Genomic DNA, 15,671 nt, shown 5'->3' with positions numbered 1-15,671 from the left:
GTAGTTCTCGGGGATATTCAGCATGACACAGAGTGTGACAAGGCTGGCCCCTTTGAAATACTCTCCCTTGTGAGAGAATTTTGGGACGCGGAAACTGTGTTGAAGCCAGTCGGATATAAGTGTGTGTGTGTGTGTGCGTGCGTATGCGTATGTGCGTGTATGTGCATGTGTGTGTGCATGTGTGTGTGCGCGCGTGTGTGCGTATGCGTATGTGTGTGTGTGTGCATGTGTGTGCATGTGTGTGTGCGCGCGTGTGTGCGTATGCGTATGTGTGTGTGTCTACTACCACCACCACCGCTTGATAACTGGTGTTTGTGAACGTCCCGGTAACTTAGCGGTTCGGCAAAAGACACCGATAAAATGAATATCACGCTTTTAAAAACAAAAAAGTAAAAATACTGATATCGGTTTGTTCGACTAAAAGCCCTTCAATGCGGTGCCCCAGCATGGCCGCAGTCGAATAACTGAAGCAAAAAAGAAACCATAAAGGACACAATTACTAGAAGAAAGAAAAATATGCAAGCGGGGTGTGGGAAGTTGGGGGAGAATCAAGCCCCTACCAACACCCCCATCTTCTACCTTTTCTAGGCCAGCCATTGATGTTATTTATTTAACGGAATATTCTTGTAATGCAAAGAATTTGATTCCAAAAAGAAAAATTGGTAAAAGATCTTTCTTTCTCGATTGGTTGGTAAGAAATTCCAGCTGCTTGGTTCAGTGGTAAATCTTGCTGCCAATGTCAGACACTGAAGTCTAGCATGCGTTTGACCTGACCTATATCTATTTCCTCTTTATTTTTGACCTGACCTATATCTATTTCCTCTTCACAGAATTATTTAGAATGCAACGTTTACTTCAGCCATTTTTTTCTTTTCCCTTGTAATTCGCTAAACAAAGAGATTTGGACGGATTCTCGTTTGATTTCTTCACTGAAACTTCTCTTCCTGTTCGTATCTCCGCCTAAAACATAATTTTAAAATGTATTTCAGGTTATCTTTTGCTACTGCTTCTGCTGCTACTACGACTACTGCTGCTGCTGCTGTTCTAGCTGTTGCTGCTACTGCTACCACTACTACTACTACAACAACTACAACTGCTGCTGCTGCTGTTCTAGCTGTTGCTGCTACTGCTACCACTACTACTACTACAACAACTACAACTGCTGCTGCTACTACAACTACTGCTGTTGCGGTTACTACTACTACTACTACTACTACTACTACTACTACTATTGCTACTACTGCTGCTGCTACTGCTACTACCACTGCTGTTGCTGCTACTACTACAACTACAACTGCTGCTGCTACTACTTCTGCTACTACAACTACTACAACTACAACTGCTGCTGCTACTACTACTACTACTGCAACTATTGCTATTACTACTACTACAAGTAGTAGTAGTAGTAGTAGTAGTCACTCACGTCGGTTTTGACGTATGAGTGTTTGAAAGTTTTAAGGAAAGGATTTTTAAAAAGGATGAGGAAACAGAGGCTGCATCTATTTGCGATGGATGCGTGAACGTCCAGGTATAGAGTTTACTATGAAGTCACCATAGAAACAATGGCGATTTTGATTTTGCCTGGGATTGGACAACTGCGTCTCCTGAATGCAGGATAAAGTTCTTTTATTGTTCTATTTCTTCAACTCAAATTGTTGAATCAATATTATTATTATTCCGCCGAGGTCGACTTTGCCTTTCATCCTTTCGGGATAGATAAATTAAGTACCAGTTGCGTACTGAGATGGTCTAATTGATTGGCACCCTCCCCAAAAATTTCGGGCCTTGTACCTAAAGTAGAAAAAAATATTATTATTATTGTTCAGTAGTTTTAGTTTTATAACGTGCTTTCACTTCACTACCGAGCGCAGCTCTGTGTGCCCTGGGTATGTGCTGTGGTTTGCTGTGATGCTCTTATGGTTACTGTATTGAAAGTGTTTTGCGTAGGATGTGTGCAGTGCCCAGTAGTGCAATTTTCTGTATGTTATATATATTTGTAAGTCCTGGTGTTTTTGTTATGCATCATCATCATCATCATCATCATCATCATCATCATCATCGTCATCGTCGTCGTCGTCGTCGTCGTCGTCGTCGTCGACATCATCATCATCATCATCATCATCATCATCATCACCATCATCATCATCATCATCATCACCACCACCACCACCACCACCACCACCACCACCACCATCATCATCATCATCATCATCATCATCATCATCATCATCATCATCATCACCATCATCATCATCATCATCATCATCATCAACAAAGCGACGAGCTGGCAGAATCGCTAACAACCGGGCAAAACGCTTAGCGGTATTTCGTCTGTCTTTACATTCTGAGTTCAAATTCGACTGGTCCCCTTCCCAAAAATTTCGAGCCTTGTGCCTTGAGTAGAAAAGAATATTAGAAACCAAAAGTGTTTTTGGAAAAGTTCCCCATCGTTTGTTGGGTGAATACGATGTCAGTTTGAAAACTAAAATAAGATTAGTATATTGCTAGTTTTACTGGGTACAAGGCCTGGAATTTTGAGAGAGGGAGAAGCTAGTCGATTACATCGACCCCCAGTGCTCAACTGGTATTTATTTCATCGATCCCGAAAGGATGAATGGCAAAGTCGACCTCGGCGGAATTTGAACTCAGAACGTAGCAACGAGCGAAATACCGCTAAGCATTATCACCCGGCGTGCTAACGTTTCTGCCAGCTCGCCGCCTTCGTTAATAATAATAATAATAATAATAATAATAATTTTTTCTACTATAGACACAAGGTCTGAATTTTGGGGAGAGGACTAGTTGATTATATTAACCCCAGTGTTTCACTGGTACTTATTTTTATCGATCCCGAAAGTATGAGAAGCTAAGACGACCTCGGCGGAATTTGAACTCAGAACGTAGCGACGAGCGAAATACCGCTGAGTTGTCCGCCCAGTGTGCTAACGATTCTGCCAGCTCACCACCGTTTTTATGAATTGAGAGTAAATGTACATTGGGCGGTGCACTCTAAGATAAACTGCGTCAGACAACAACGGCAAGGGTGGTATTTTTAATAGGTCTGCTCGCTCGTGGTTGACATAAGAGCCAAACGACTATAATTATTTAATTATCTTATCAACACGGTTTTATCTATGGTAAAGCAGACAAATGTGGGTCAGACATTCGTAAGGAATGAGTCAGAGGAAGAAGGCAACGGCAAAAGGTTAGGAATTTTTTGCTTTGGTATTTGGTTTGTTAGATTCTAGTGTTGTATTTTGGGAGGATCATTATGTCAATAGGCACACGCACTGGTTCTATTTCAACTTCTCTGTTATTTATTCTTCAATTGGTTAACTATTTATCCAGAGCCGTGTCCTCGACTCTGTTGAAATCAATTCACTTACGCCGGTAATGTTTTTGGGGAAAGATTGATAGCCACAAAATCATGTTTTCTTCGTTGTGTCTAACCAAAACATTTCAATATTTAGAGCGAGTAAGACTGTGAGCAGGAAGAATCATTACCGTGCCGAACAAAATGCTTAGCGGCATTTCATCCAACTTTCTGTTGAGTACAAATGCCGCTGGGGTCGACGTTGCCATTCATCCTTTCGCAGCGGTGAGCTGGCAGAATCATTAGCACGCTGGATAAAATGCTTAGCAGTATTACGCCCGTCGCGATCTTCAGAGATCAAATTCCGCCGGGGTCTATTTTGCTTTTGATCCTTTCGCAGCGGTGAGATGACAGAATCGTTAGCACGCTGGATAAAATGCTTTGCGGCATTTCGCCCGTCGCGACGTTCTGAGTTCAAATTCCGCCGGGGTCTACTTTACCTTTCATCCTTTCGCAGCGGTGAGCTGGCAGAATCATTAGCACGCTGGATAAAATGCTGAGCGGTATTTCGCCCGTCGCGACGTTCTGAGTTCAAATTCCGCCAGGGTCTACTTTGCTTTCATCCTTTCGGGGTTGATATAAAAGAAGGTACCAGTCGAGTACTGGGGTCGACGTATTCGACTTACTTCCTCCCCAGCATTGTCTGGCCTTGTGCCAAAATTTGAAACTAACATCTAGGACGAGTGAATTGTTTGTTATTCTTACTCTTGTTGTTGTTATTGTTGTTTAGGTCAGCTCTGATAGAAAGACCTATTATCATATTTCTTCCAACCGTGACCAACTCGTCCTTTTAAGACTATGTAAGACTATATGTCCACTACAAGGTCGAGTCTATATTGTGGTGGCTTGGATGCCTCGATAACCTTGTCAGCAGAGAGCAAGCTTCTGTTAGGCCTCCTTTGTTGGACAGGTCAAAGGACAAAGGCCAGAAAAAAACGAACCACCTCTTCCTAGAGGTAAAAGTGGGTTTGCATACCCCAGCTAGCTTACAGAATTATTCAAATCCAACAAAACCTGGGTGAGGACACCCAAGTTCAAGAATCCAGAATCGAGAACAGTGAAGAAAATTCATCGACAGCCTATGCTCCATCGTCGATGCTGCAGAGGGAACGAAGGGGTTAAAAGAAGACCCCATTAGCAAATGTGCCCTTTCCTTGTTTAAGACAATATGATGTTATTATTTAATGGCGATCTAGCCGCTGTTTTTAACAACCACATGGAAGCCTCTTCATCGGCTCGCAATTCCTCGATATTCTTGCAATATTTAGTTCCTTCTCTCGACGTCTAGACTTCAAATTCCACCAGTTTCATTGCTGCCTTTCATTTCTTCAAAGTCAATAAAATAAGTAACAACAATTCGTGTTTCCACTGTTAAAAAGATACTATTTTCATTTTAACGGTTTGTTTTAACGGTTTATTTTAACAGTTCATTTTAACGGTTTGTTTTAACGGTTTAGTTCTTAAGATCTTCCTTATCGCCCTTCTTGTACAGCAGGATCGTACATGACTCTTCCCATTGGGAAGATAGTGATCCTTCCTCTAGGTTGCGATTGAAGCGTAGAGCGAGGGTTTTTCATGGCTGCTCTCCGCTGGCCTGCAGCATTTCAGATGTTATACCATGCTTGCCCGGTACTTTCCCTTTGTTCAAAGATTTGACAGTTCTCTCGACTCCACTGATCAGAACAGATGATACTTTCTCTCCTTCACTTTCCAAAGATGGAGGCGCAGTCACTGCTCTCGATTTAAAGCGGTTTGTGTAGAAGGTTTTGCAGACTTTTTCCACACCTCTTCTGTTGGTCACTGCATTGCCGTCCTGGTTCTTCAGCGTCGTTACTTCCGTTCTATAAAGCATCGTCTCCCTTTCGCATTTTTTGAGGCTCTTCCGTTCACGTGCGGTCTTCAGGAGCTTCTCTTTTCTGTACTTCTCGAAATCATTCTCAAGACGCTTTCTTATTGCCTTACAGAGAACAGAATATTCTGCCAGGTGTTTCCCATCTCTATTCGTGTTTCTACGCTTTTTCATCCTCACCAATCAACGTTCCGGTGGAGAAGGGTGTCAAGCAAGGAGGCACCATCTCTCCCAAGCTTTTCCCGGCGTGTCCTCGAGATGGTCATGCGAGACATTAACTGGAACGGAGGCATAAGGATAAACGGAGAGCTGCTCACCCATTTGAGATTCGCTGATTACATAGCGCTGACAGCGGAGAGCACCGATCAGCTACAGACCATGCTGGACGAACTGGATTTCAGGGGTTCGGCGGTTGGCCTGACGATCAACCGTACGAAAACCAAAGACGTACGGTGTGAGGGCGTACCGATCGGTCGCCTAGCAGTGGGAGATGATGAAATAGAAGAGGTGAGCAGCTATGTGTATCTCGGTCAAGAAGTGACCATGAGGCGAGAGATTGAGAGTAAGATCTCGCGAAGGGTAAAAGCAGGACGGAGAACATTCAACTCGGTGAACGATGTGCTGAAGGCGAACCTAGACAAGGCAACTCGCGCCAATTCCTTCAACAGCACAGTCATACCTGCAATGTTAACGACGATGTGTGTGTGTGTGTGTGTGTGTGTGTGTGTTAGCGTGCGTGCGTATTTGTATCTGTTTGCCCCACACACAGCATAACAGCTCAGCAAAAAAAAAAAAAAAAAAAAAACTGACGGAATGAATACCAGGCTAAAAAAAGAAAAAAAGCGCAGTTGATGATTCATTCGACTGAACCATGCGGTGCCCCAGCATGGCCACAGTCTAATGGCTGAAACAAGTAAGAGATAAAAGATTTTATATTTCAGATTATATCACATAAGCCTTAATGGCTTCCCCACCACCACGCTCTCCAAAATTATGGAAGGCAAGGTGATCCGATGATGAAGATGACTGTAGCTTGCAACCTTCTGATATTTGGGTTCTGGAGATTTTCTAAAATTCGGAAGATGTAGTTTCGAACCACAGCAATGAGGGGCTCCATGACAAAAAAGAAATCATCGCCAAGAGAAGTTACTAGTGACTCCTTTGGCAGCCAAAGCGTTAAAGAGTTTTTAAAGTTAGTCCAACTAAAATAAAGCAGAAAACAGAGAGTATTCCTGATTTTATGCAGATCAAGGGAGATAATTCTGCAGTAATGTTAAATGCACCTATGAAGGAATTTGTGACGGAATAAGGCGATACTACATAAGTTCACCAATATCGTAATTAGCATAATTAGAAAATAAATAATTAATGTCTTATATACCAAGTGGTGGTGCTTATGGTATTATCTGGCTGGGGAGTTGGCTAACCATGGATGATTCCGAAATAAAATTATATAAACAGGCATGGCAGTGTGGTTAAGTTTGTTTTATTACCAGTGTGGCACCTTGGGCCCACATCTTCTGCTATAGCCCCAGACTGGCCAATGGTTTAGTAGTGAATAGGATAATGGAAACTGTGTGGAAGCCTGTATTAGACAGACAGATAGATAGATAGATAGATAGATAGATAGATAGATAGATAGATAGATGTGTTTGTATCTGTCATTCTGCCGATCGCTTGACAACTGGTGTTGGTTTGTTTACGTCCCGATAACTTGATTGTTTGGCAAAAGAAACAAATAGAATAAATAGCAGACTTTAAAAAAAATAAGCACTTGAATCAGTTTGTTTAACCAAGCCCTTCAAGGTGATGCCCCAGCATGGCTGCAGTCCAATGACTGAAAGAAATAAAAGATATAAAATTTCACCACTAGAAATCACAAACACCCCACTTTCTACCATTTCCTTAAGGCAGTAAAATGGACCCAGTTTAAAATTGAAGAGAGTGTAGCTTTAGCACAGCAGCATTATAGAAAACCTTTTAGCATTTGGATTTCTTTGTCAAATGCCCATTGTTTTGAATGAAGTTGTAGCTTCAAGATTTCAATGGTATTCTTTTATTTGTTTCAGTCAGTTGACTGCGGCCATGCTGGAGCACCGCCTTTAGTCAAACAAATCGACCCCAGGACTTATTCTTTGTAAACCTAGTACTTATTCTATCGGTCCCTTTTGCCGAACTGCTAAGTTACGGGGGATGTAAACACACCAACATCGGTTGTCAAGTGGTGAGGGAGGGGACAAATAGACACACAAACATACACACACACACACACACATCGCCAATTCAGCTAATACTTTTCTATATTTCTGAGATGAGGAATTTTGTGCATTATTTACAATAGACAGGCAGATGTCCTCCTCTTGTTTGTTGTTATCACAACATTTCGGCTGGTGTACTCTCCAGCCTTCATCAGGTGTTCTGGTGGAATTTCAAACCCAACCCTTTATTTGACTAATGGGATACACTGTTCTCATTCCTGAGGTATGTTGCTGATGTTATTTTCCTGTTAATATTATTTTTCAAGTCCCTGCCTGGGATTGAACTTAGAATCCGAGAGCTAATAGCCCTTATCCACTACACCAAAGACATGTCTTCTCTCTGCTCCAGTTCTGTCTGTCTGTCTGTCACATCGTACTCTGCTGCCTTTCAGAAGCAGAAATACATTAGCTAATGTAGTCCTAGATACACAGTGTATGACAAAACAAAAGGTTGGGATGGTCATTAATAGAATGTCTTTGATTATAAAATCCAGCAGATCAGAACTGATCTGGAAGTAAACAACAACAACAACAACAACAACAACAGCTACAACAACAATAATAACAATAGTGATTCAAGGCATATACAAATGTTCTTTTATTTACTTTCAACTAGTTCCACTGTCGTATACGGTGTGTCGAATGTCGTTCTTCTTGTAGACATTTTGTAATATCGACAGCTTGAATCTATTTACATTGAAACACATTTTGATAAATTTTTTTTCCCCCAAATGCAGAAAATTACTGAAATTGAGTGAGTTCAATTTTTTTCCTTTTCCTTTTGCACAGGAAAACAAAAAGAGAGAGAAAAAAAAAAAAACATACCAATTAAATAAACTAAAAGCAAACAACTGGTAAAACACAAAAAGTGTGTTGTGGGGGGAGAGGGGTGAATGGAGTGAGTAAGAAGTGAGACAATCCGATAAATTCTTTTGTTGTATATTCATTTGAAGACGTCCTCACCCCCCCCCCCTTACTCCAAGCCAAAACAACATTTGAGTTGAATATTATAAGTTCTTGAGCAAAACCCTTTACTTCACATTGTTCCAGTCTGCTCAGCTGTGAATGGGTGACCCTGTGATGGACTGGCTTGCCTAACCAGTGGGGTGGCACCATTTGAAAACCTAAAAACGATGCAAAGTGCACTGTGACCAGTGAGGTATAACAACGTCTGACAGTTTGGTTGATCAGGTGATTACTATAACTTAACAAGACACTCTTGACTATATTAGTTATACATTGATGTCAAAGGTTTCAGCAGTGAACTACACTGCACTTCATTGCTCATTTATAGTTCGGTGAACTTAACCGAGCTTACTACAGGGCCAGGAAGAGACTGAAACTTATTGATGCCAATGCTTAATCAACTCAGCTATTTGTGATTCTTAAACATAAAAATACAGACCAATTAAAAAAAAAACAGAAAATTCGATTATTTTTCATTATTTTTTTTCCTTTTCCGGGTTTTTTTCTTAACCCCTTTACTTTCCACCATTTCATTCAGATATAAGTGAGGATGGATCATTGGAAATATTAATTCTTTTTTTCCTTTTTTTTTTCTTCCAATTTCTTTTTTTTTTTTCATATTGTTGAAGTTAGTGCTCTTCCACCACCAGTTGAAACACAACACAATTGTGAAGTAAGAATGGGGAACCTCTTGTCAATTACTAAGACTGGAGTTTACACAAAAATGTCTCTTGTCCAAGGACAGAGTACAACAACTGCAACAACATTTGCATGTGTTTCCAGCACCTTAACCAGACGGTCATTGTGTTTCCACTTTTTCCTTCTAAATTCTTCTTTAAGTCCCCCATCATCAAATGACAAAGTCTCCCAGAACCATTACTCTTTTATTTGTTTCAGTCATTTGACTGCGGCCATGCTGGAGCACCGCCTTTTTTCTTCTTTTTTTTTTTAATATGAACAATTATGAATTTAAAAGGTGTGTGAAAATATGATTTCAAAGAGGGAAAAAAAACTTTCAGATATTTATAATATAATATAATCAGCTGGTATTTTATAAAAATAATAATGAAGATGTGAACAAAGAGTCACGTAAAATGAAGAATGAAAGAAAATAAAAAAAAAACAAAATTACAACAAAAAAAATTAAACATCAACTTAATCTCAGTAATAGTCTGACACATAAGTTCTCATATCAGCTATAGCATCCCAAGAGGGCTTGCAGTAGGAACGGTTCAGTCCAAGATGGTAACCAAATGCACCACCTCTGCAAAAAGAAAAAAAGACAGGGAAATGAAGATTAGATATTTAACAAAGCTTCCGTCTAAGTACATACACACACACACACACACACAAACACAAACACACACACACGCCTTATTAGTTCATCCCGTGTTGTTGACAATGACCAAGGACATCACAGACAGGGCACAGTGTGTCCAGCTGTGGCCAATCAGTCCAATGCCTGCTTGGAAGGTTCTGCCGAAGGTCTGCTGGGACTGCAGGCAGGGCGTTGGTGCTGCACTTGGCACAGTTTGCATTTTCTTTGTGCGTCTACAATCCTGCTCTGTAGATAGGAGGTGGTACTTCTGTTGGTGCAGCTTCGCCAGGCAGGGTGGACTTGTGCTTGTGTTTCCCAGGTGTCAGGGTTATCTCAAAGCTCTTCACACACACACACACGCACACATCTGTGGGTGAACATGGTGTTCATGCATGTTTCACCTGTAGTGCACATGATGTTTCCCCTGCAGGTGCACATGATGTTTCACCTGTGAGTGCACATGATGTTTCACCTGTAGGTGCACATTATGTTTCACCCGTGGGCACACATTATGTTTCACCTGTGGGCACACATTATGTTTCACCTGTGGATGCACATTATGTTTCACCTGTGGGCACACATTATGTTTCACCTGTGGGTGCACATGATGCTTCACCTTCACAGTGCTATACCAAACCATTGTGACTGTCCATGAGTTTATTGCCAAAATTATGTTTCTAGCATTCGACTTTGAGTCCAATATTTTTTACTCAATCACCACAGATACTCTTTATAGCTATTTATATCTGCAATCAAATTCAATTGCCTTCATCATATCCACTACTTGGCATACATACATACACCTTCTGCCCTGACAAACTTTCCTTGTATCATCACCATCACAGTACAGTCTGAAAGTCCAAACTCCATTTATTATTATCATTATTATTATTGAGTGAGAGAGCAGTGCATGCCATCACAATGACACTGGGGTAAAATATACGAAGTCCATTATACCCGTCTGATAAGGGTACACCAGGCACATGCATCACAACCATATGTGCATGAAATGGTGATCTCATATCAAGATAAACAGCGCATGGTCTTGCAAGTGGGGCCCAGTTAGAATTTTCTTCAGGCTGAGTAGCCCATCCCACTCAAAAGGTCCCTGAATAAGGTTTGTTTAAGGATGTTGAGCAAAACACCCATATTTCCAGATGTGAATTGTTCAAATCCACCAAAGAATTCTTCTCAACACATGGCTATGATTCTCCCCCACTACTTCTGCTCATGATCAGAGATGCACATATCGTCAGCCACCAAGGGACATGCCCAACTGGTTAAGGTCAAACAACTGACAAGCAAATCTGTGGTATTGAGCAAAATATTTGTTGTAACCCATCTTTTATACCAAGACAAAACAAAGTACATGATAACACTTTCAATCAATTAAGATCAGAAGCCATGAGAGCCACTGCCTAGTACAGCATCAGGGCATTTATTATCATTGAAAACATAAGGACACAGGAAATGTGTCAAGCCAACAGGAAACGGTTTTTCCTAGGGCTAAATAGCAGTAGCATTCTTCCCTTTCATAGGACTGTCACATTAAGTTGACTATATATATATATATATATATATATATATATATATATATATATATACACACACACACAAAGTAGTATTATGGAAACCAAAAAGAGATTGAAACTAAGATAATAATAGGAAGACAGAATCAAAACTTACACACAGAACCTATCTGCTGGCCCTAAAGTGGTATTAAATTTCTGATAATAAGTTGGTGTTGAAGATGATGAACTCTCAGACTGTATTTCGTAAGATTCCTTTGGTTTAACATCTGAATTCTGCTACAAGACAGAAAAAAAAGACATTAATAAATAAATTAAAAGAGAAAAGAAAACATCTTTTTAGTCTAATATTAAATGAAAGTAGATCCTAGTAGAGGAAGAACCAAATTCCATCCAAAATGGATTGAGTTCTTATATTTAAAAGTGCAAACATGACTGTATGGTTAAGAAGCTTGCTTCCCAACCCTGTGGTCTTAGGTTCAGTCCCATTACACAGTACTTCAAGCAAGTATCTTCCCCTATAGTTTCAGGCTCACCAAAACCCTGTAAGCAGTTTGTGTGTGTGTGTACTCATGAGTAGAGATCACATGATCATTGTAAATGAGCATCATCATCATCATCATTATGAAAAACACATCCAGCCATGGGAAAATATTACTTCATTTGGAAACAGGTGAAGATTGGCAACAGGAAAGGCATCTAACCATAAAATTCTGTCTCAACAAATTTCTTCTGACCCATGCAAGCATGGAAAAGTGGATGTTAAATGACGATGATGAAAGAATGCATTAAATTAAGTTACAAGATTTTATTTTAATAAAACTTAATTTGTATTCTTTTAGTTTCCTTATTTTGCAATTTACAGATTTTTAATTGACCAACAAAGCCCTACAATTAGGCCTGGAGTCCAGAATTTACTACAACCAGCCATTAATGTGTATCATCATATTATTTTAAGTAATGCCTAAAATAGTTGCATGCCATCAGTCTCTTCTCGCTCTTCAAATTAATGGGAGCTATAACAAACTTGAGATTAGTGGTTACAGCGTTGGTCGATGCCAGCCCCTTGCCCTGGCTAGCACCTGTGCCGGTGGCACGTAAAAAGCACCATCCGAACGTGACCGATGCCAGCCCCCTCTGGCCCCTGTAATGATGGCATGTAAAAAGCACTATCCAAACGTGGCTGATGCCAGCGTCGCCTTTACTGGCTCCCATGCCAGTGGTATGTAAAAGCACCATCCAAATGTGGTCGATGCCAGCACTGCCTTGACTAGCTCCTGTGCTGGTGGCACATAAAAACACCATCCGAATGTAGCCAATGCCAGCCCCCTCTGGTTCCTGTGTTGGTGGCGCATAAAAAAGCACCTACTACACTCTTGGAGTGGTTGGTGTTAGGAAGGGCATCTGGCTGTAGAAACTCTGCCAGATCAGATTGGAGCCTGGTGCAGCCTCGTGGCTTGCCAGACCCCAGTCGAACCGTCCAACCCATGCCAGCATGGAAAAACGGACGTTAAACGATGACGATGATGATGATGATGAAACTAGCTGATCGTGGATAAGCTTTGTCTACAAAGAAAGGCCAAACCATAAGACACCAAAGCTATGCCTATAACATTTTGACAAAGTGAACACCAATTGATAAAGTCTGCTGATATTTTTACCTGATTGTGTTTCGAGTCCTGGACGAATGTGGTTTCATCAAATGAAGCAAAGTCTGTTGGCTGCTGAAGCTGTTGATGATGGAAAGTGTTTTTGTTGTTTTCACTGACAATGTTGTTGTTGTTGTTGTTGCTGAAGCCATTGCTGCTATTTTCTAATTGCATCATTCCACAGCCATTGCTAACTTCACCTTCTTCCATATTCTCTTCCACATCTGATGCCAGGTTTATTTCAGCAACAGATTCTTCCTAAATACAAAAGGAACAAAAAAAAAAAAACATTTATTTTTCACCAGGTTAAGTTCAAATCAGATCTGGCCGTAATATTCTTCCTGTTTTATGCTCAAGCTAGTCAGATCTGGCCTTTTACATGTACCCTACAATGTCCCACTAAGTTACGGGACGTAAACACATCATCATCGGTTGTCAAGCGTGTTGGGGGGGGGGGGGGGACAAACACAAACACACACATACATATATATATATATATATATATATATATATACATATATACGACAGGCTTTTTTCAGTTTCCGTCTACCAAATCCACTCACAAGACTTTGGTCGGCCCGAGGCTATAGTAGAAGACACTTGCCCAAAGTACCACTGAACCTGGAAGTATGTGGTTGGTAAGAAAGCTACTTACCACACAGCCACTCCTGCACCTATATATATATATATATATATATATATATATATATATATATATATATATATATAAATTTTGTATGACTCTCTTACTCTTCCATTCTTTCTTTCTTTCTATCAGCCCCTTCACACTTACTTCGTTCTTTCCACTCTTCTTTCTTTCGTTCCCCCTCTCTCATATTTCCTGGCTTTCTCTTCATTCTCACCTTCCCTCCTCTTTCACTTCACTCTGTCCCTTTTCTTTTTTTCTCGTCCCTCCCTAATTTTTCTGTTCCTCTGCCTCTCTCCTCATGACCAGTGTTCGGCCAAGCCGGACCTTTCTTTCTTGGTTCAACTACCATCCGTGTAGCATCTATATTCCTCCCCATGCCTGTCATCTCTTATGTTCCCGCCGTAAAGATTCACTCCCACACACACCAGCTTAATTTAATTCATCCTTAGTCAAAAGACACTTGTTGTTAATGTCCTGTTGTTTGCATTTGTATTTCTGTACCATTTCTCCACCTTTTTCCGTCCTTATTTTTGTATAGATTCGCTGCTTTCTTCCAAGGAATTTAGAGCTCTTAGCTTAGCTTTTCCTTGGGGCTGGCCAGATTGGAGCAATCTCAAGTATAACAAACCAAAATTGCAAAGATAATCTGGAACTCAACTGAGGAAAGAAAACTTCAAATGACCCGTCCGTGCTTTTTCTTGTCCCTCTTTTGTTTCATCCGTCTGGATGTTTTGTTGTCCGTTTTTTGTATCATCTAGCTGTCTGGATGTTTTGCGTTCTTGTCCCATTTTTTGTATTCCTTTATATATATATATATATATATATATATATATATATATAAACAAATAGTAAATGAGTATATGCATATATACGTAGAGGTATGTGCATACCGACATCCACCTGTATGTATAGGTGCATATCTGGGTACAGGACATTGCAAACAAAACAGAGACGAGAAAACACACAAGCCACATAGAGAACATTCTACTTCATCAGCTACCTCCGTTTTAACACTGGCGTTTCGAAGAGCTAGGCAGGATGCATCGTTATATATATATGTGTGTGTGTATATATATATATATATATATATATATATATATATATATATATATATATATATATATAAGCATTACATTTGATAGAGTAATCTGAATGCTGAAGGGTTAAAGAACTATGAACGAAATTCCCATGACACTTTAGGCAAGTGTCTTGTATAATAGCCACAAGCCAACCAAAACCTTGTGAGTGGATTTCATAGGAAGAAACTGAAGGAAGCCAATCATGTATACACACACACACACATATGCGTGTGTATATGTGTGTATGTCTTCGTGTCTGTGTTTGTCCCCTACCACCACCACTGCTTGGCAACTGGTGTTGATTTAAGTCCTTGTAATTTAGCAGTTTGACAAACAGAGTCCAACAGAATAAGTACCAAGTTTTTTTTTTAAATAAGGACTAGAGTCAATTCATTTTACTAAAAATTCTTCAAGGCAGTGCCCCAGCATGGCTGCAGTCTAATCACTGAGAGGTGTCCCTTTTTGAGTCATTTATTTTTCTGTTTTGGCCTTGATTTTCTGCAAACAAAATTATTTTTCAATAAGAGAGGAGAGAATTCTTTGCAGAAGCAGCTGTCTGAACGGCTTATTTCCAGTAACATAGCTAGGGAAGGGGCCAAAAGGTGCACGGCACTTTCGAATCTACTCTATAAGTTTATATCGTCTGTAGGACCTGCGGGAGGGAGGCAGTAAGCTCGAAAACTTCCCCATGTGGCGCACACTCAAGTTATACCACTGCTAGCTTCCTTCTTAAACATTTAAGATCAACAATCAGCGGTTCTCAAACGGGGGTAAACTCCCCCCCCCCCCCCCCCCAGCAAAATAGTAAATTGGGGGTCTGCATAGTTTGAAGGAGTTCAGGCGTATTTATTGTAAGTATTGTAAGTACTGCCTGACTGACCTTCGTGCCGGTGGCATGTAAAAGCACCCACTACACTCTCGGAGTGGTTGGCATTAGGAAGGGCATCCAAATCAGATTGGAGCCTGGTGTAGCCACCTGGTTCACCAGTCCTCAGTCAAAT

The 15,671-nt window shown here is 40.6% G+C and overlaps 2 protein-coding genes across 8 annotated transcripts in view; both read right to left on the bottom strand.

Moving 5' to 3' along the window:
• Positions 1-4,946: 4,946 nt before the first annotated feature.
• LOC149134802 (uncharacterized) lies at positions 4,947-5,396 on the bottom strand. Its single transcript, XM_089355830.1, has one exon. The coding sequence runs from the start codon at positions 5,394-5,396 to the stop codon at positions 4,947-4,949; it is 450 nt and encodes a 149-aa protein (XP_089211956.1).
• Positions 5,397-8,054: 2,658 nt separating this feature from the next.
• LOC106884136 (uncharacterized) overlaps positions 8,055-15,671 on the bottom strand; it is a 43,317-nt gene continuing 35,700 nt past the window's right edge. For 5 of the 7 annotated variants that reach the window (XM_089355610.1, XM_089355608.1, XM_089355611.1 and 2 more), the window contains 3 exons: positions 12,955-13,200; positions 11,451-11,572; positions 8,055-9,710 (listed from right to left, as the gene is read on the bottom strand). In XM_089355610.1, the coding sequence (XP_089211736.1) occupies positions 9,608-9,710; positions 11,451-11,572; positions 12,955-13,200 (471 nt within the window). In that variant the 3' untranslated portion in view covers positions 8,055-9,607. The remainder of the gene's footprint in view (positions 9,711-11,450; positions 11,573-12,954; positions 13,201-15,671) is intronic. The other 2 variants (XM_089355609.1, XM_089355614.1) reach the window with 1 other exon arrangement.

The sequence above is a fragment of the Octopus bimaculoides genome, chromosome 7 (assembly GCF_046866305.1).
Source record: "Octopus bimaculoides isolate indiv1 chromosome 7, ASM4686630v1, whole genome shotgun sequence".
In the NCBI taxonomy this organism is placed as follows: domain Eukaryota; kingdom Metazoa; phylum Mollusca; class Cephalopoda; order Octopoda; family Octopodidae; genus Octopus; species Octopus bimaculoides.
This window is presented reverse-complemented; position numbering and strand designations above follow the sequence as displayed.

What these genes read in the sequence shown, in the direction of transcription:
- LOC149134802 (XM_089355830.1), bottom strand. Translation starts at nt 5,396, where the DNA reads ATGAAAAAGCGTAGAAACACGAATAGAGATGGGAAACACCTGGCAGAA.